At 40.9% G+C, this 20,910-nt stretch overlaps 1 protein-coding gene across 1 annotated transcript in view; it reads right to left on the bottom strand.

The window, feature by feature from the left end:
- Positions 1-729: 729 nt before the first annotated feature.
- LOC144755604 (acidic mammalian chitinase-like) overlaps positions 730-20,910 on the bottom strand; it is a 70,053-nt gene continuing 49,872 nt past the window's right edge. The window contains exons 10-11 of the mRNA XM_078644713.1: positions 10,524-10,653; positions 730-1,103 (exon numbers count right to left, since the gene is read on the bottom strand). Of these exons, the coding sequence (XP_078500839.1) occupies positions 811-1,103; positions 10,524-10,653 (423 nt within the window). The 3' untranslated portion in view covers positions 730-810. The remainder of the gene's footprint in view (positions 1,104-10,523; positions 10,654-20,910) is intronic.

The following is a 20,910-nucleotide window of genomic DNA, read 5'->3' on the forward strand; positions in this document are numbered from 1 at the left end:
ATTGTTGTATAGCACTCTGTTACACTGTAGCTCAGTTTCTGCTTTATAAGGCACCTACATAAGGTTTTTGATGCCTCACAGAGGGCCACTGGTAATGCTGGGACATGGTTGAATATGGGACATATTTGAAAACAGGGTACATTTGAGAGGTCAGCACTATTGTTGTAAGGTTGTTGGCGTGGGACTGTTAATGGCGTGGCGCTGTTTTTAATGATGCACCCATCTGACTGGCAAGTGTTATTGGAGGAGTACACTTGAAAGTGTAGCGCTGCTAATGGTGTGCTGCTATGGATGATGTGGTACTGGTAATATTATTCCACAATAAGTATGGCACTGTTGAGCGTGCCCAAATATTTAAAAAAAGCCCAGCTGAAACTCTTCCTGAACTTGTGATTTTCTAGAACATTGACGGGACAACTTGCAAGATAAGTGCTGCAGGACCAAAAAATGGATATCTTTTGAGGTTCGGACTTGCAAGAAGTTCAGTAGCTGTATGTGTGCTGTGAGGGCCACTGCTAAAGGTCATGAGGATAGGGGCACAGGCTTCAGTGAGCCAGAGAGTCATGTTCCTGCCCCCAGTCATGGCCCACCTCTAAGTTGTCATCACTGCCTTTTACATAAAGGCTATGTTCATAGTTTGTAGGCATTCCCTTTCGCACCTTGCCATTTGTTATGGCATTGGAAAGAACACAGAAATCATTCCATGAATGAAAAGACATAAACGCAAAGCACGTGCAAGGCTCTACTTTATTCTTGGCCTAGTGGATCGTGCAGCATCTTTAGTCCTGGGTTGTCTCGGAGATGTTTTATTCACGGCCAGTTGCAGCACTTGCAGCTCTCATCAAACACTAGTGCATCCCCACAGGTCATGGAATAGGTCAGCTTTCCAGAACACAAATAGAAGTTGTGAGGGTTGATGGGATTTGTGTAGAATCCATCTGCTTTGTCTTTACAGAAAGTTGAATCCACAGATGGGTCTTCAGTAGGAGGTTCAGTGGGTTGCGTAGGAGTTGGAGGTATTGTTGGGGGAGTTGTGCCTCCTCCAGGAGTTGAAGGTTGAGGTGATGTTGGATTTGGGTCTTCTGGGCAAGTATGGTCTGAACCTAAAGACACAAATTCACAAACTGAATGTAAAACATGACATATAATCACAACAGGTCTACTTCATAAACGTTTGGGTCCGATTCACAAAATAGAGTTGAGAATGTACATCCCTATGGTTACACTTACATTTGAACTAAGGTTCTGAGTACCATGAAATTCATGATGGATTCCAGCACATCTCCTGGAAATCTGCAACAGTTGCAGATTCAAAGGATTAATTCTGGAATTCTTCACAAATTCCATGTTACTCCCATGTATAGTAGCTTTCACATGCATATATCCAGTACCTCAACATTTATGTAGTCCTAAAGGTATATGGACTTCTAAACGTTTGTATATCTGAAGGAAATAGTTTTTTATCTTTAACAAAACCCATTTAGATACACCCTGCTATATTTGGGAGCAGCTGCGGCTGGTGCAGGTAAGTGCGGTGGGGCCGGAGATAGGGTGAACAGGGAATCTAAAGATACAACGAGGTAAAATAAAATGTAAAAAAAGAAAATCACTTACATTCCTCTCGCGGCATCACCGACTCGGTAATGTGACGAGTGCCATGTAATTGTTTTTCTTTTTTTACGTCTTATTTTACCTCGTCGTCATCTGTCCCTCCCCCCACCCTTACCTGCACTGGCCACAGCTGATTGGGACAGTTCCACGAAAATGTCCACCTTAGATAGGGAATTACATCTGCCTTTGGTAGGAGTAAGTCTTGAATCGTATTCATTGTTAGCAATACCCACACACTTTCAAGGTTGTCAGTGTTTCGCCTAAATGTAACAGCTAATGGCCCACCCTGTAAGCAGAGTTGCTCACACAGAAAATTACACCACCCGATTATGTAATTTTAGGTGTGATTAAATCTACTTATGAGTCTAAATTATATTTTTATGAATAGCAAACTTAAGTTTATTCTTGTAAATTGATCTATTTGTGTACCTAGGTTCGACTTATGGGTCCAAATACCTTTGGAAATTACACCCTACCTGTAATACTGCAATGACAAGTTACACCATGACTTACTCTCATAGGAACTATACTTAAAGGTTTTTACAAAGACACCCTAGGATATGAGATGGTAATAAACAAATGAATGTACAATAGAATCTGTGTACCCCATTTAACGTAATTCCCTTGAACAGACTCCTTCATATGCAAAATATCACTACTGTTGCTGTTTGTCAAATCCTTGACCTAAAGACCTTGACTAACCCTTGTTTCCCTCATTCACTAAGACAGTCATTGGCCCTGAGCCCCTTACATATATCGATTTAATCCCATTTTCTGTATTATCACTGGGAGTCTCATGATTGTACCAATCAGGATGAGGCACCCCAAATTAATCTGTGCCCAACACTCTGGTAGCTTTACACATAGCAGTCAGGTGTAACCTGGAGGCAACGTGTAGAGTATATATTCAGCTCTTCAGACAGTAATAAAGTGAAATACATCATAAGAAAAATTCCATAGCAATTTAGACACATAGAGTAAATTTTAATAAATAAAACAAGACCAAGACGACAAAAATCGGAGAACAACCTTTACAACGCAACTTTTACCACGCAGTGCCTTTACGACGCAACTTTTACAACGCAAACCATTACAACGCATTGCGCTGGGGGGCGCTCTAGGATAGGGAATAGGTTTAATGTATTATCTAACACCTTCCCTACTATCCACGGGAACTGGAGTTGGAATAGTAAATTAAACAATTCACTATCCAGCGCACAAAAGCACTATGCGTTGTAAAGGCATACGATGTAAAAGCATGCGATGTAATGTCATACATCCACAAAAATCACATCAGTAGAACCAAAGATATGCAATTTTGAAGATTGCATTAAAAACATCACGAACAAGCAAAAATCTCCAACTGTGGATATCTGGTTGCACCAGATGGGACAAAGTCACAAGTTCAGGCTGACCGTGATGAAACTCGGGCTAGCTATAGGGATCCAATTAGGCCAACTGAACTAGAGTACCTTAAATCTTAGTTGGGGAGCATTGCAAGGCTCCGAGTTGGGGATGCATCGCAGAGCGTAGGTGATGCGGCGGTTCCGAGGAGCTGCGTAGCTGCAATGCGAGGTCCTGCATCCTTGTCGAGGATTCCATTGACAAGGGCCTGGAAAGAGAAGTCCGGCATGGGGGATGTGTTGCGCAGTTAAAGCATTGCGTCGGTTCCGAAGAGCTACTAGCCTGCATCATTGTCGAAACTGCAGTCTGCAAGAGATTTGCGATACATGTGCCTTCGCCAGTAAAGCATTGCACAGCGGTGATTCCGATGAGGGCTGTGAGGTTGATGTGGAGTCCTTGTGCTGAAAGAATCCTCTCAGCAGCGGCGATGCGGCGGTTCTTCTTGGGTTTGCGCCGCGCAGCAGAGGAGATGCATTAGTTCTGCTGGATCCATAGATGGGCTGGCAAAGCACCTTCTGGCATACTTCCAAGGGTTGTTTGAGCCTTGTGTTCCGGAGGATATAGTCAGGAGGCTAGCCAACTAGTCCTTGGAGTCATTCTGGGCTCCTGGGTTCAACAGATGCAGGTTCAGTCCTTCTCACCCAGGCAGTAGAACAGCAGGTCAGCACAGCAGAGCAGCAGTCCTTCACATTGCCAGTCCTGTAGAGTGGCAGTCCTTCCTTAGAAGTGGGAGAAGCTTCTAGAGATTTCCCTCTGAAGTCCACAGGCTTCCTGTCTTTCCTGTCCTGTCACCAGACTAACTACAGGGGGTTTGCAGCCCCTTGTGTGGAGGCAGGACACAATCTATTCAAGTGCAGGTAGGGCTGTACCCTGCTCTGACCTCCCATCCTGCCAGTGATGGCCCATCCAGGTACAGCCAAGCTCTCTATTGTGTGTGCCTGTCTAGGAGGAATAAAAAAAGCCCAACTGTCACCTACACCCAGTCCTGTGAACCAGGGACAGGCTGCAGTCATTAAATGGCTAAGGCAGGAAAATGCCAACATTCTAAAAGTGGCATTTTTGAAATTGTAAATGAGAGAGGATTTTTCATTACAATTCCAAAGCCACCATACATGAAATGATTACCCGTTCCCATTTGGAAATTATTACGTAAGAAATATAATACTGTAACTCCAATGTTATTCTGTGCAAGAGGCAGGATTTGCAGCAGTGAAACATTAATTCTAGGGTTTTTCACCACCAGGACATGTACAACTAAAAAAAAATGCTAACTTTTGTAATACACTGCACCATGTTCTCTGGTCAGTCCAGGGCCTACCCTAGAGGCGATTATATGTATTGAAAAGGAAGGTTTGGGCTTGACAAAAGATTTGTTTTGCCAGGTCGAGACGGCAGTTTAAAAACTGCACGCACAGGCTCTTATGACAGACTGGAGATATGTTTAAAGTGCTACTTAAGTGGGTGGCACAATCGATGCTGCAGAGGCACTAGTAGCATTTCATCTACAAATAAAATAGGAAATAGGTAGTGCCACTTTACTACGAACGTACAACAACATGAAATGTGCCAATTGTGTATAAGCCAATTCTACCATGTTTTAAGGAGAGAGCACAAGCACTTTAGCACTGGTTAGCAGTGGTAAAGTGTTCAGAGTCCCAAAGCCAGCAAAAGCAAAGTCAGCAAAATAGGAGTGCTGAAGGCAAAAATGTAGAGGAAAACCAACCAAGGATGCCAGGTCTAACCCTTTCGTCCTGGGTTTTTGTTTAATGTGGAATTTAAGCCCTGATCGGATCGGATCAAGATAAAACTATAAGTACCAGAATTCATTTCGTTTTTAAATGAAAACAGGCACTGGTTCAAATCAAAACATTGATGGTGACACAGAGTCAGTCATCTTTAATTCCAAGCTACGTAGCACTTTAGACAGCATCACAAGTTGCAAATTTACAAGGATGTACGTATGGCGAAAGGTATCGTAAACGTGTTCATTACGCATTGAAATATGGGGCAAGCTTAATTTTGAAATAACTGGAAAGCCTCTTTTGTTCAATAAAGGGTGTATGGCCTCAGGTAGTCAGACAGATTACACCGTGCTGAATAACAGTTGCAGAAGATAGCTTATGAAAAGTTTTTAACAATTCGGTGCGAATAATAGTGCAGGGAGATCCATGCCTCTGCTGCTTATCTTCTAAATCTACACAACATGTAGGAAGGTGGTACCAAGTGACAATGGACAACAGTGAGTATTCACTTCTCACATCTTCTTTAGTGCCAGAGTCTAGATAGTGTTGTTCAAGTAGCAAATTATGGTCCACATGTACACAAGTTTATTTTTGATTTTGGTAAAAAATACTTTTTCTGATATTGAGGTATTTAAATATACTAGGGATCAGTTATTTTTTTCTGTCCAATTAGGAAATACGTTTTCATTACATCCATGTTCATTTGTATGCATTTAATGAGGACTTTATATAGTATGCTGAACATGTTGCCTTTCTACTTCTGATTGCGTCTGAGTCAAACAGAGATGTTCTACATAAAACCAAGTATTGTATCCATGGTATGCAGTGCCTTAATGGTAAACTAATGTGGATATTAGTTTTAAAGCAGAAGCCTCATTTCTAAGTTGAAATTAATGAAGATATTGAGTTGGCCTTCACAATCATCTTTGATCTATCTAATTTACGCTCTCTAGTCGTTTGAGACAAATGGTGACAGGGATTCTACAATAGAGAATCTTGATTATAAGCTCTCCTGGAAAGTATGATCTTCATTTCCTTAATCTCAGATAGTCTGAAATCAAACTAGGTAGTCCAGGCTGCTCAAGAGCTGGATTCCAACAATTGCTTTTACTGGATTTAGGCCATGCTCTTTTTGCCTGATTTTTGGTGTAGGATTAATCTTGTATTATGCTATTCTGAATATAGGGCGCAATGGAACACTACATTTTAGAATGTTCTATAGCCTGAGGTGATTTGTATATAATGTACTGTCGGACCTGTGATTGTCAGTTGACTCGATCTGGCATCCGCTCTTTTCTCTTAGTGTTTTTAAACCTCTACCAACTTTCGTGTGCCCCCGGCCACACCTTTAGATTGGCGCGACAAGGAAGGGATTAAGCACCTCTTAACTGTCTCTGTACCTGCTTGTATTGGCTGCAATATCTGTCTAGTTCGTCTGTCTATGATTGGTGATTGAAAGATTTGTAATAGTTTTCATTTTTCCACCATAACCCTTGAAGAAGCTTTTTAGTTAGAGAGGTATGACGTAGAATATACTTTGAAGAGAAGGGGATATAATGAACAAAAAGTGGAATGTAGAAGTGAAGTGATAAAAGTGATATGCAATGCAGCTAATTTGTGTGGAAACTGTACTGAGAAATATACTTTTTGACACAGTTTTTCAATGCTTTTCTTGGAAACACTCTCTGGGACAGAGAAGCTTGGCTGGTACCAAAGAAATGTATTGGAATATTTCATTAGTGTCCCTTCAGAGCCTCCATATTCAAAGTCAATGGATGTATAAAGTGTTCTGCTAAGCGCAGAATTTGGACCAGTTTCATTTTGCTTCTTCACTTCTTGCAGTTATGGGCAGGTATTTAAAGTCCACTGTTTACCAGCTGCCAGTGTTAGGGGTCATGAAAAACCTTTAGGGAAACCACACAGGCAACCTCATGTGCCTTCAGCATAGATTTCTGGGTGCCTCAATCAGAGACAATACACGGTTTTGATATTTACAATATATTTACACAAACCTTAACTTTTACCTACATTGTCTTCTCTGCACGCTGTTTCTTTGGTTGGCTTTTTCTACCCACAAATGAGAACACAAGAGACCTATACTTAGGAGTTATTATGAGAAAAGGAATATGAGCGGGCTTGATCACAGAACCAAAGGAAAACCTCAAAGAAAGATCTCCTATGGAGGAGTCTAAGGAAATGATTACCTACATACAAGTATACAAGTAAATATTTTTGAGAAGGCTTTTATGATACAATTTGTTTATAATTTGCATTACGGAGTGCTGTTCACCTTTACATTATCTGGTTGCCATGATGGACTAATGCATAAGTCTGATGTTTTGCTGTGAGGCACAATTAGGAGGTTTGATTATGATTGATTTGGTGTCTGAAGTGTACGGTGGTTGTAATGAAGAGCTTTTAACAATCTGCCCCAGTGAGGATTTAGGCGTATCATATGGTGTGGTTGTGCAACATTACTGTGTAATACACTTGTGAAATCTGTCTTGGACCCAGTCACACTTGTTTGCAAAACCTTTAGCTCAACCCTGGGTAGCTACGGCTTCGAGCAGCAAGGCTTAAACAAAGGAACTGTAGGCAAGCATTTAAAATTGCCAAACAAATAAGAAAGTCACAACAGGAAACACCAATTTATAAAGATATATTATATGTTAATTTATTTTAGAGAACAAGATGAGCAAGATCCACCTCAGGGTACTGGAGGTATAGATTTTTAAAGTAAATGTATATCTCAGTTCATTTAGTCAAAACTGCGAATAATCATTGATAACTGTAAAGTATGAAAACGTTTGAGCAGTTTGAAGGAGTTGTGATCAGCTACTCAAGTCTAAGTAGAGAGACCAAATACAGCAGAAAGAAGGCCGGGGGGAGGGGGAGTCCATAAGGAGTTTTTGGACAGGTATCCGGTAACCAAAGTGTTCTCCAGCCTTGTTCTGAACTTTACATCACAACTGCAAGAGACTTTATTTGAGTGGTCCTAATGCTGGGGTTGTAGAAATGGAGTATGCTCAAGGATTCTCTGGGTGCTGTGTGGTAGATGGGGGCATCCATGCAGTTACTCCAGCTGCTGCTGCTGGGCTACTGGTCTACGGTCACAGTGGTATCCTTTGGTGAGGGCTAGTGTCCCTCTTGGGCAACCAATCTGTACTCGGAGGACCCTCCTGGATCTGGTGAACTCGCATGCAACTTTCGGCAGTTGAGGATTGGTTTATTGGGGCGCTCAGTGGCGAATTTTCAGAAGTGGGTGCAGAGTTGCTGAACTGGCGACTTTAGCTTTGATGGTCCTTAGAGTTACTTCTTTATTCTGGAGCTCAGGAGTGTCTTTTTCTTGAGCCAAGAGCCAGGCATAGTCCTCTCTTTGATAACCCAAGGTGCAACAGGTGTAGTCCAGCAAACAGTGCAGCATCTCTTTGACAGGTCCAAGGGTCAACAGGGCAGTCCTTCTTCAGTCCTTTTTCGAGTTCCCAAGTGATCTGAGGTTCAGGGTGCCAGTGGTGCTCTATTACAGTGAAGAAAGTGCCCTTGGGGGATGATGTGCTCACTAGCCAATGTGCTACCAGGATCACTCTGCCTTATGACCTTGTGACTACTCACGGCTATGTGTGGCATCTAGCAATCATAGGGTGCACTATTCTGCCCACTCCCAAGATGTTGGACCCCTTCCTTGGATGTTAGGAGTTTTGTAGCCCGCCCTTAATGTGTGTTTGCCTTCGGGCTACACTCGCACAGGAAAACTGGTTTGGGGACTGGTCAACCCTTTCTGTTCCCTCCATCAGCCTGTCTATCTGAAAGGGGCAACCCTTCAGGAGTGTGATTGCCATTTGCCAACCAAAGGCAATTTTTCCTTTCAAGCTCGCCTTTTGGGCCAACACCCTGAGTTGCTTCCCTCTGTAGCAGGCTACTATTGTTCTAAGCCTGGGAGTCATTCTGACTACTAACCAGGAGGGCAGAAAGCTGTTTGGTGATCAGCAGCCATGTGAGGCCACTGGACAAACTGGGCTACAGATTGGCAGCTTTCAAAAAGTTTATTTTCCTTCAAAATTAAATATAAATCAACCTGGGCATCAAGACGGATTTAATGCCATGATTGATTTGAGGCCATGAAGTACCCACTTTAGTAGTCCCATTCAGAAATGAGCTGGGCTGAGAGAGTCAGCTAGTAACTCTGTGTAAGCCAATGTGGCTACCAATTTTGCTGCATTCTCTTGTTATATCTAAGTGCTAGAGTCTGACCAGAGAGAATAACAATGGGGATTGTTGTTTGACCTTGTCTAGTGTGTCCAGACTAAATCCCAGGAAAAGAATTAAACACGGGACCATGTGCAGGTTCTGTGTGAGAATACAATGTGGCACAAAGGTAAGCGCATTATGTAGTAACGTGTGCAAAATAAAAGCAGCCTACGAAGTGCACCGTTAGGCTAACAATTTGGAAAACGACAATGGGCCATACAACGCATGACAAATATTAACCCTAAGCTTTAACTTATTAAATATCTTTGAGCTACCTCTTAGTCTAACCATAATCATCATTTTTAATTAATTTAATTTAAAGTAATGAACATCTAAAAGAGATCTGAAACCTAAATAACATAGCTTAACCACCTTCCTTTTTAATACAATTTCAATTAAACTTGCCCCTAGTCTTTTCAATGTTGCCTTAATTTAATTTTATTACTTATTATTTACTTATTATAATTACCTATTTTATCCCTTATTATTAGTTATTGCTTACATTAGTTGATGCAATTGCTATACATGCAGTTAGTACAATGATGCTGTGATGTTGAAGGAGCATCCACAAGGTGCAGTGTCTTAGATGTAGCTAGCAGAGCAATACTCATTTGAAGACAACTGTGAATTGTTCCCAATGCTTAATTTGAGATGGTGGTTGCGGGTGGGGCTTAGCAGCACTCATCTTTGGGGACAGAGATCTATTTTTAATTCAACAGACTTTGATCCAAAACATGAGTAATATAATGGGGCAGGTTGTGTAGCATGGTGGATGAAAGAGGCATGAGATGGAATCAAGACTAGATAACCCTGGTATTTGTCAATCCGAGCATTCGGCAGCGCTGGCGGGGGCTTCTGAGAAAAACATGGGGCACTGACACTTATTATTTTACAAATTAAGCACTGACTTTGTTCCCAGTGTTGCTGCTATGTATGGTGCTCCACTGCATCCTAGCTAGGGTGTGCATCATAAACCACAGCAGATGCACAGCAAACCAAAAGAAAAATGGAGCACAGTGAGTAAACTACTAAATCCTAGATGGAGTCAACAGTGCTGAAAAATCACCCCTGTGTCAAAGGATGTATGACGTTACAACGCAGGCTATTACAACGCCTGCCTTTACAATACGGTTTTTACATCGCAAACCTTTACAACGCATAGCGCTTAGAGGTGCTGGATAGTGGTAAGTATAATTTTCTATTCCAACTCCAGTCCCCGTGACACTAGGGAAGGTGTTGGATAGCAAATCAAACTTATTCCCTATCCTAGAGCGCCCCCCAGCGCAATGCGTTGTAATGGTTTGCGTTGTAATGACCGCGTTGTAATGGTAGTGCGTTGTAATAGTTTTGTTGTAAAGGTTGTTCACCGTGTCAAAGAATAAATGAAGGCCTTCAAAAATGAAGGCCTTCAAAAAACTTCCCCAAACCGGTATATGTTTGCAGTCAAATCTTTAAGACATTTTGAAGTATTTGAATCCAATTTGTGATAATTTAATAAAGGCCAGAACAGTATATTACCTGCCAAGAGGGATTTCAACTTTTCTATGAGTTGATATTTCCCTTCATTGCAGAACGTCCCAGCGAAGTCGTCCAAGTCTATGGCCCAGACCATGGCGCCTCCAAAGCCGTTCTCTTTCAAGAACTTCACCTAATGAAAGAAAGCACAAACAAGAAGAAATGAAATAGCACCTTCAGTCCTCATAGGGCAGTACTGCATACATCTAACAGAAATGGAATGCTTCACATTTTGAATATTGAGTATCCCTTCATTAGAAGTAAGTAATGAATAAGGAACATTTACAAATAATAGATGGTTATATTATATGGCCTTCTATATGATATGGAGCAGATGTTCGCTGTGATGAAGACAGCTGATGTCCTACACAAAATCAACCCTGGTTTGCAAGCCAGTTGACATGACAGGCATCTGTATTCAAGCTACTAACTACAACAATGGCCCTTTACATTAGTAACTTAATCAACCGCTCCCTATGCACTGGTGCCATTTCAAAGCCATGGAAGAAGGGGATAGTGAACACGTTATTAAACGAACACTGCCAAAGTCAATAGGTCTGGCATCATAGTATTTTTTGCTTTCTTATTGCAAACCGATGCAATATAAACAACAACAACAAAACAAGTCTCGCCTTAAACATGGCCACTGTCTTCATGCAATAAAAATGTTACTTTAAAAAGTACTTTCACTGATGCAGCTGTTTACCTAGTGATGGTTTTATAACAAGCCTTTCAGTTGTGCCATGCATTTTATTGTTTTTACTTTTGAAGGAGACAAGAACAAATCACTAACACCAAACCTAGCACCCGAATTGCAGAGAGCTATGCTACAATGTTATAATGTCACTTAAACACTTTAGAAAATAAAGGTTAAAAAAGTTGTGTAGGCAAATTAAATAACCGGAAGTTAAAGTTAATATTAAAAGACAACAAAGAAGAGAAAATGTACACTTTGTCACTGAAAATAAATTAACTACTTTAGAGTGAATGCAAAAAACGCGCTCAGGCTTTGTGCAGTCACTCAAAGTGAAGGGAGCCAATGGTTAAAGGAGGCTGACCCATTGCCCCACGGTGATTGCAGTGGTGGGCGGAAGCAAAATGAGAATGACAATTTAAAAGACCAGTCAGTGGATAAAGTCTGCTTACCAAACGTCAGTCTATGTATGCATTTTATGTCCGAATACTTTGGAAAAACAATGGGGCATATTATCAAGGGGGTTTATCTCCGCTTTTTTGGCTTTAAAAGCCAAGAAAGCGGAGATAAAATTATCTCCTATTACCTAGCTGTCGCGAACACCAGTTAGCGACAGCTAGTAGGAGATAGCGACCATCTTGGGCCCCACTTTGCATGTCAGTGATATTTATCACTAATAACATGCAAAGTGGGCATGCCAAGATGTTAGCGACTGGAAACAGTCGCTAACATCGCTATCTCCTATTACCAACTTTTGGAGATATTCGCGCTAAGCGCGAATATCTCCAAAAGCTAACACCTGCCCTGAGCAGTTCTTAGCCATGTTATCCAATGGGAGGTGGATAACATGGCTAAGAGCATTAGCTCGGTAATGCATGAATATCGCTGACTTTTCAGCGATATTCATGCATTGCGGCCGTTTTTTATCGCATTTGCGATAAACCTTGGTAATACCAAGGTTTATCTGCGATAAAAATCGCCGCAGCTCAGCAGTAAAATTTTGTTTCTAACCAAGCAATAGCGATAATTATCGCTATTGCTTGGTAATATGCCCCAATATTCTGTCTTAACAGCTAGCTGCTTCAAAGGTCGACACAAAACTGCGAATTTGCCACTGGTTTGAACATGTTTGCAAGCGCTGCTTAGGTTCCCAGCCTGGCCCTGTGAATATTTCTTGCAGCACAGAAATAGTGAGGACGACTGATTCAGTTGTAGCCAATTTTGGGAACGGAAAATCAAATGAGATGAATGGAGAATGGGAGACTCAGGTAGAAAGCTGAGCCTGTGGTTTGACCAGGAAAATTGAATGTGTGAGGGGACTGTGGAAGCTAATTTCCTTAAGGGTATTTGATGGCTGCTAATCTTAATATACAATTCCCAGAAGAAAGAGGATCTTTTACAACATCCTGGGACCAAATTATAGAGAGGATTGCACTGTCCCTATTTGCGCCGCAGTGCACCTTTAACCCCTTGGGCGCGGCCGCGATTCTGTGCCTGTGCGGCCGTTTTGAAGAGTGGGTGGGTTCGTAACGGCCCCCAGCCATCATCAGCACACGAGCACTGTGATGCATGACAGACGGGGGCCGTCATCAGCACGCAAGGGGTTAATTAACTGATAATCTGCTGCACCCAGGGCCGGACTGGAGACCGGGCGTTTTGGAATGCTGCTGAGCGCCTGCCCCAGAACAGCAGCGAACTTGAACTGACCCAGGGTTGTGCATTTGTGAAATGCACGCCAACGGATTAAAGCAGCAGTCTGGTTTTCACAGTGCAGCTGGCACCCAACATGCACTTTCCAGAGGGAGAGAGAGAGAGGGTCACCCTCGGGACGAGGGGGTGGGGGTAGCAGTACACTGGCTGAGCACCATTTCCTTGAAAGTTAGTGTGACTCTTGACGTCCTCTTTGCCTCTACACGTACATCCATAATACAGCATGGGCCCAGAGTCAAGACATTACGATGCATCGATGCACTGATTAAGCAGTTCACGTTGAAGTTAAACTGCATATGTTTGTCATTATAAATTAAAGAGCAGTTTACATGGCTGAATTCCCATTGAGATAATGAGGACTCAAGCAGTGCCTCTAAGCTGCACATAAAATAGCTCAGTGTGCAAGGCTTCCAAAGCAACTGTAACATGATTACTCGTTTGCAAAGCCTTGTTGCCCTAACATTTACTGTCATCTCGAGCAATGATCTGAAGAAAAAACAGAACATGTACAAGTAGTCGGGGCAATTTCCCGCCAGTCGTCAAATTATTTGGGACTAACAGCCTGATTCATCAAGCTAAATTGCACTTGCAAACGGCAAGATTCTCAGAATCTTGCCTTTTGCGAGTGCAATTTTTGCATTTGGGATTCATCATCCCAAATGCAAAATTCGCTATTAAAGAATTCGCACATTTGCAAAGAATTGCATTTAAGGAATCTCTATTTGAGATTCCTTAAATGCAATTCATGAATCATTTTAAAATTGCGAAATTGCAATTTTGGGCCGCTATTTACCGAGAGGTCAGACCGCGTGGTAAATAGCAAAAACTTAGAAAAATGCATTTAAATGCATTTTTCTAAGTTGCATGTTACACACACACATGTCCTTTGGACATGTGTGTGCGCAACACCAATGTAGATTACATTTCAGGGGTGCAACAGGGTGTCCTTTGGACACCCCTGCACCCTTGAAATCGCATCCTTATTTGCGATTAGCTAATTGCTAATCGCTAATAAGGAATAACTCCCCATTCATTCCTATGGGCCTACAGGCCCATAGCAATGCATGGGGAGTTATTCCTTATTTGCGATTAGCAATTTGCTAATCGCAAATAAGGAACATGTAGGAATCGCAATATTTTTTGCAATTCCTACATGAATCCCGTTTTGCAAGTCCTTAATAGCGATTCCTTATGAATCACTATTAGGGGCTCGCAAAACGGGAGAATGATGAATCTGGCTGTTAATTCTTGCCCTAGTAGTGTATTTGATAGTTATCCTGGAACCAGTGCATCCACTTTGTATGTTTCCAGTACATAAAGAATGGGTTTTTTTTGTTTGTTTGTTTTTTAAAAAGGTTACTCTAACAACAAAGGACATTTTATTAGGTGTACCCTGAGACATTTGCATTGTTTTTTTTCTCTGGATCCCTGCTGCAAATCCATTAGCGATGTATATGAGAATGCCCGCCCAAAGAGAGGTTACAAAAGTAGGACTAGAGAGCTCATCTCGGAGGATTTAAAAAAAGTCTATTTTTCTAGGTCTGAAGTTGCTATACATTTCAGTGCAAGCACTAGTATTATTAAGGCTTTGTATGTTGAAGTTGAATTTTTGTTGCTTTCCGTGTTTCAGAGTATTGGCAATGCCAATTTCCTTGATATTGAAACTAAAGAAGTTGACCTTTGGGCAAGTCACTAGTTATTGTGGTCAAGGCTTTTCACAATGGATCAAAGAGGACAAAGTAAGATAGTGATACTAATTAAAGGTGAGTTAGGCTTATGGTTCCTGTTGGAAGGCAATACGGGTTGATTTTTTGTCACAAGGATGGAAATCTTTTGACTGCTTTCCAATTGTTGACTGTTTTGTGAAATTCTTATGAAGTTGGGCAAAGATATCGGGGGTTATGGAACCCATTCTTTTAGTTTTGGTGCAACATCAGAAGCTAATAGTATTGGGTTTTGTTTACATGAGATAAGAGGGTTGGGTAGGTTGAAGTCAAACTGCCACAGGCCTTATATACTCTGGGATAAAGAACAGTGTTAAGTATTTTAATTGTTTTGGGGTACATTTTTTACGGCCTTATATTTCACTGCCTAAGGCTATACTGGCTGGTGAAGGCCCTGAACCAGCCCAAGCTACAGGCAAGTGACTACAACAATGGAGAGGGCCTTTAACAACCAGTGTAGCCCAAGACAGAAGGTCTATCAGACTATTATGTTATGTTATTTCAATAGGTTTCTAAAGCGCATAAATACCAATCAGTGTCTTGGTGCTAGAGTCAGATAAATGTCACGTGTGAGGCAGAGTGATAGACAGAATGAGTCCAACGAACCAAAAAGACAGGTTTTTAAATGCTTCCTAAACGTTAGAAGATTAGAGGACATTAGACATTAGGGTCCATCAATTAGCTGCAACAAGGGAGAACCTACTTCCTACCCAGTGAGCATTTTTGATTCTAGGAGTCACAATTAGTCTAGCTACACTGGAATGCAAGCTATGTGACAGTAGATACCATGTAAAGATCTCTCGAAAGGAGAGTGGTCCAGTCTGATGTAGAGTTTATGAGCCTAGCATAAGGCTTTGAATTTAATTCGAGCCCTGATTGGTAGCCAGTGATGAACTCTGATGGTTTGGGAAATAGAGCAGAGCTTAGGAAGGTTCACCAGCACCTAGGCAGCTGCGCTTTGAAGCGTTTGCACTTTGTTCAGCAGGCGATCTTGGGAGCTAAATTGTAAAGCATTACTGTAATCTAATTTAGAGATTACTACTAAGATTTTCATGACAGTTTGTGGAAGGGGAGAACTTTTTTAATATCCTCAAAGTGACGAAACAGGAGGATGTTACCTGATTGGTGTGGTCTATGAATGTTAGCTTATTGTCAAAGACGACCCCGAGATTTCCGGCTTTCTGAACTGGTAGTGGAAAGGTCCCAAATTAGGAGGTCATCAGGTGGAATTCCAGGAAGAGATGTTGTTGCCAAACAACACCTCAGTTTTTTAGGAGTCTATCTTTAAGCAGTTCGATTGCATCCAATATGCAAAGCTGCCCAAACAAATATTAAACTGGGTGGCAACTTTATCAGGTTCAGAAGAGATCGTCACAACTGTTTGGGTGTCCTCAGTGTATGAAAATTCTGAAAAGCAGAATAATCTAATACATGTAATCAAAGGACGGATGTAAATATTAAAAAGGGTAGGGCTCAGAGAAGATCCCCTGAGGGACCCCGCAAAGAAGAGTGAGGGGGGAGGAGATGAAATCATCTAAGGTGACCACTTGCTGAATGTCAGACAAAAATGAACTGATCAGTTTTAAAGCCACACCCTTGATGCCAATGCTATCTCAAAGTTTGACCAGAGTGGAATGGTCAACCGTGTCGGATGAAGCTGAGAGGCCAAGAAAGATCAAGGTTGCTTTGCCTTCCCATACACAATGGTGCTGATTTCCTTCATGGCTGCTACTAGATCAGATTCTGTGCAGTGGTTTGATCTAAATCCATGCTGTGAGGGATCGCGGATGTTACTAAATTAGAGAAAGGTAACGATCTCCTGGTTCATGGCTTTTTCAAGAAGCTGAGCTGGTAGCAGTAAGCATGAAATTGGCCTGTTGCTCCTGACTTAAAGAGGGTCAAGGGAAAGTTTTTTCAAAAGGGGCGAGATGGACACTTTTTTCCTTGTGAGAGGAAACTGACCAGAGACTAAGGGGCAGATTTAGAAGCCCATTGTGTCATTTTTGTGACGCAGCAGCGTATAAATGCAGTCCATTTACAACGTGACACATCTAGGGAGATGCGTCACGTTGTAAAGCCCTGCGTCACATTATACCTGCTTCAGGTAAACTGTATGCAGCGTGGGTATTCCCACGCAGGAGAGCCTCGTAAAAGTGACGCAGTGAAATCTACAAGATTTCACTGCACCACTTCTAGGACACCACTGCGTCAAAACCTTACGCCTGCATAAGCAGGCGTAAGAAGGGACTCAGCACAATGAGGATAGGCCTCAACAAGCATTGTTGGAGTTGTGTCATGCTTGACACACAATTCCAGCAATATGTGACTTTTGCGGCAACAGATGCGTCAGAATTTCTGACAAATCTGTCAGTCCTCGTGCCATGGTGCACCACATTGTAAATACGGCGCATCCATGGTGGCCCAAGTGTTTCTCAGGGTGGGACAGGGAAAGTGATGCATCTCTACAGATGCGTCACTTTCTTGTAAATCTGCCCCAAAGTTGCTATTTAAAAGTGGTATAAGATGGACTGAGACGGTTTTAGCCTTTGTGTGAAGGACCTGCGGGGGACAGAGATCTGAGGGTGCACCTTGTCGGTGCTGCTCCATGCACTCAAATGTAATCAGGCAAAATGCCATCACTCACACTGAAGGCAGCCAGTGGATGAGGTGGGCTGACCTTTTGCCCCATGCAAATGCTGGGGTGGGTGGAAGAAAAGGTGAGTAACGCTAACAGACCAATTGATAAAGACCACTGGTTGCAAGCACTCTTGTGGATGAACGTAAATATGTATTTTTCAAGAGGTTTAAAACAAAAGGTCTTGTTTAACACCAAAAAGGAATCAGTGCACAACACTGAGGTGGATAACTACTGAACCATCACCTTTTTACCTTTCTCTGTTAATCTAATAGAAAGAATAGTAATTAATTATCTAACTACTGTAAGTACATCTGTTAGAAACCTAGCAAAGTGACTTTTATCCCAGGTATTGCACCAAGAAAGTTCTATCTGTTGTAGTGAATGATCTGAGACATTTGCGGGGCGAGGAAAATGCAGCCTCACCTGATCTCCAATACGGCAGTTAGACAAAATATTGAAATAAAAATACCGTCATACCAAAATATTGTGATATAGAAATATAATCTGCAAGAATATCGTTGGCAAGAATATCAATTTTAAGGTAAGTAATGCCGATTTCGAAAATATCAAAATCCTTACTATAGTTTACAAAAATATAGTTGTTTATATCATTTTTTAATTATTGTTATGTATTTTGGTATATATTTTAAATGTATATGTTCTAAATGTTTTGTATAATTATTATATATGTTCTTAATATAGTTGTTACATTTTTTGTAGTTATTTGAATAAGTTAAATACATTTTTGCGATTTAGAATATGTAGCGGGATATGAGTTTTAAAGGGGTACAAGGTGGGAAGTAAATTAATAGTAATTCATTTATGATTAATTTTAAATGAATATTTATGATGTATTTAATAATTAATTATGTTAATTGTGTAATTTTCCTATGTTACGTTGCGAGTTTTGGATTTTGTAGGGGTATATGGTGGGAAGTAAATTAATTATAATACATTTTATATTACTATTAATGACTTAATTGATAAATATTTATGTTCATTGTTTAATTTTTTTTAAATTACGTTTCAGGTGTGGGTTGTGCATTTTGTAGGGGTATAGGGTGGTTTTTACCGACTACGTTGTTGTTTTTGTATGGATGAAGGGTGAGGGGAAAATAATTACATTATTTAAAAAATAATTTTACTTTTTAATAATTATTTACAAGATAAATATTTACGTTAAATATGTAATTAAGAAATTGTTTAAGATATATATTAGGTGTGAGTTGTTTAGTAAATGAGTTTAATTTATTATTAGTTAATTAATAGTTAATTTTTTTAATTGATAAAAAAGATTGTAAAATATGCTATTATATTTTTTTAATTTGTATATTAGGTGTGGCTGTTTGTTTTGTATGGACAAAAGGTAGTAAGGTAATCAAATATCATTTTTTTAATAGTTACATATTCATAATATTGTAATAGATGTTTAAATATGTGAAATGTGTAAATAATATACATTTTTTATATCGTTTTTTTAATCTGTATTGTGTTGTTTGTATAAGTATAGGTTGGAAAGGTATTTTAGATATAACAAATTTAAAAATAGAAAAAATTATGTTTTTAAAATATAAATTATTCTATGTGATAATTGTTTACATTTAAAATAAGATTGGATTTATTTCTTGTTATTACAGTGGTATTTTTTGTAAAATATTAAATGGATTACTTTATGATATGTATTAAACATTGTAATAATTATAAGATATGCTTGTTTAAAAACAGAGTTCTAATATTTACTATATATATAGTTATATTTTTAGTTAATAATTATAGTTTTTAATATATTTTATTATGTTATAGGGTATATCTTTGTTTCTAATGTTGCACAAGGTGCATTGGGCATACTAAATGTTACCCCTTTCCCATCCAACATTTTCCTTACTCTTTTACTGACTGAAGTAACTCCTCCGTAATCCAACACTGTCCCTACTGTTTCAGTGACTGGAGTGGGAATAGTAAACGTAACCCCTTCAAAGTCCAACACTTTACCTACTATTGCATATACTGGAGTGGGAATAATAAATTTTACTCCTCCGTAATCCAAAACTTTCTTTACTGTTGCACTGACTGGAGTTGTAATTGTAAATTTAACCCCTCCACAATCAAACTCTTTCCCTATTGTTGCAGTGAGTGGTTTGGGAATAGCAAATGTATTCATCCGCAATCAAACACTTTCCCTACTGCTGCACTAACTGGATTGAGAATTGTACATTTTACCCCTCCGCAATCCAACACTTTCCCTACTGTTGTAAGGTCTGGAGTGGGAATAGTAAATGTAACCTTCTGCAATCCAACATTTTCCCTACCTTTTCATTGTCTGGAGTGGGAATAGTAAATCTTGCTAAGAGCAACAGAAACAAGATTAGCCAAAAAGGAGGAGTAAGGCAAAAGGTTTGGGGGAAGGCCACCGTAAGGTTGATAGATCTAACACAATATTTTCCAGTTTAATAACTACCTTTCTGCCTCCGCAATTTAGGTGAGAAACCTAAATCCACCCAGCGCTCTAGTTGCAGGGGAGAATCCTGCTTAAATTCCGCTTAGATTGGTGGCGGCGCTGCGAGCAAAGGGGTTGGTGGCAGCTTCCTCCTAAACTCGTTTGGCCTCAGGTGTTCCCGCTTTGCACTGCTTTTACCTCTATGTAATTTTAGTGATTGTGCATTTTAAATGTGAAGTGGACATTTGACTGCGTAACGGGGAATATTTAGACTGTGGCACACGCGCTCACTGGGCGCTTTAGTCTTACCTCGCAGGAACGAAGGCCTGAGTTCAGTGACCTGTCCTACTCGCCCTGGTCTGACGCAGTAACAGTACCGTTGCACGGAGGGCGTGGTAGGTAGAGTCAGGCACTTTCAGTTTGGAGGGTTAGCGCTCTAGTTGCAGGGGAGAATCCTGCTTAAATTCCACATGCCCCAGCGACCGCGCAGCTCGGGGCTAGGACCCCTGGAGGAGCTTGGACAGGTCTTGCCTATTCTAGACAGTAGTTGTGGGCTCTCCACACTGGAACATTGGTTGAGTGTAGACACAGTATTGACCCTAATGCTGAAGGCCGTTTCAAGGACTGTAGGCACTGTGGATTTTGCACTAAGCCCTTTGTACAGATGGAAGGGACGGATAGGGAGCTCAGATGTGCTTTAATCAATAGCAGATCTCTTAAAAAGCATAGTATGGAAATACACGATCTGCTGATTGACAGGCAGATGGATGTTTTTGTTATAACAGAAACCTGGCTGGACGAGGAGTCGACCCCTGAAATACTGGAGGCTCTGCCCCCGGGCTATGGGATATGCAGACTGGATAGACCCTACGGGAGAGGGGGGGGACCGCTGTGATCAATAAGGGCAATATTAAATGCACCTTGGAGCCAGTGACCATATCGGATAGCGAAGCTGGTGCCTTCTCTATAACAGTGTCTAATAATTACATAATTAAAGGCCTGTTAGTTTATAGACCGCCGGGTGGCAGTACTCAATTTGCAGTGAGTCTTTTACAGAACTTACTGGCACCCGCAATGCGATACGAGAAGTTCATTTTGTTGGGGGATTTGAACTTGCATTTTGAGGACGCCTTGAATGCTCCAGCTCAGGAGCTGTGACAGGATCTCTTCGGCAATTGGGAAGCTCT

This window comes from Lissotriton helveticus, chromosome 5_1 (assembly GCF_964261635.1).
Source record: "Lissotriton helveticus chromosome 5_1, aLisHel1.1, whole genome shotgun sequence".
Taxonomy (NCBI): domain Eukaryota; kingdom Metazoa; phylum Chordata; class Amphibia; order Caudata; family Salamandridae; genus Lissotriton; species Lissotriton helveticus.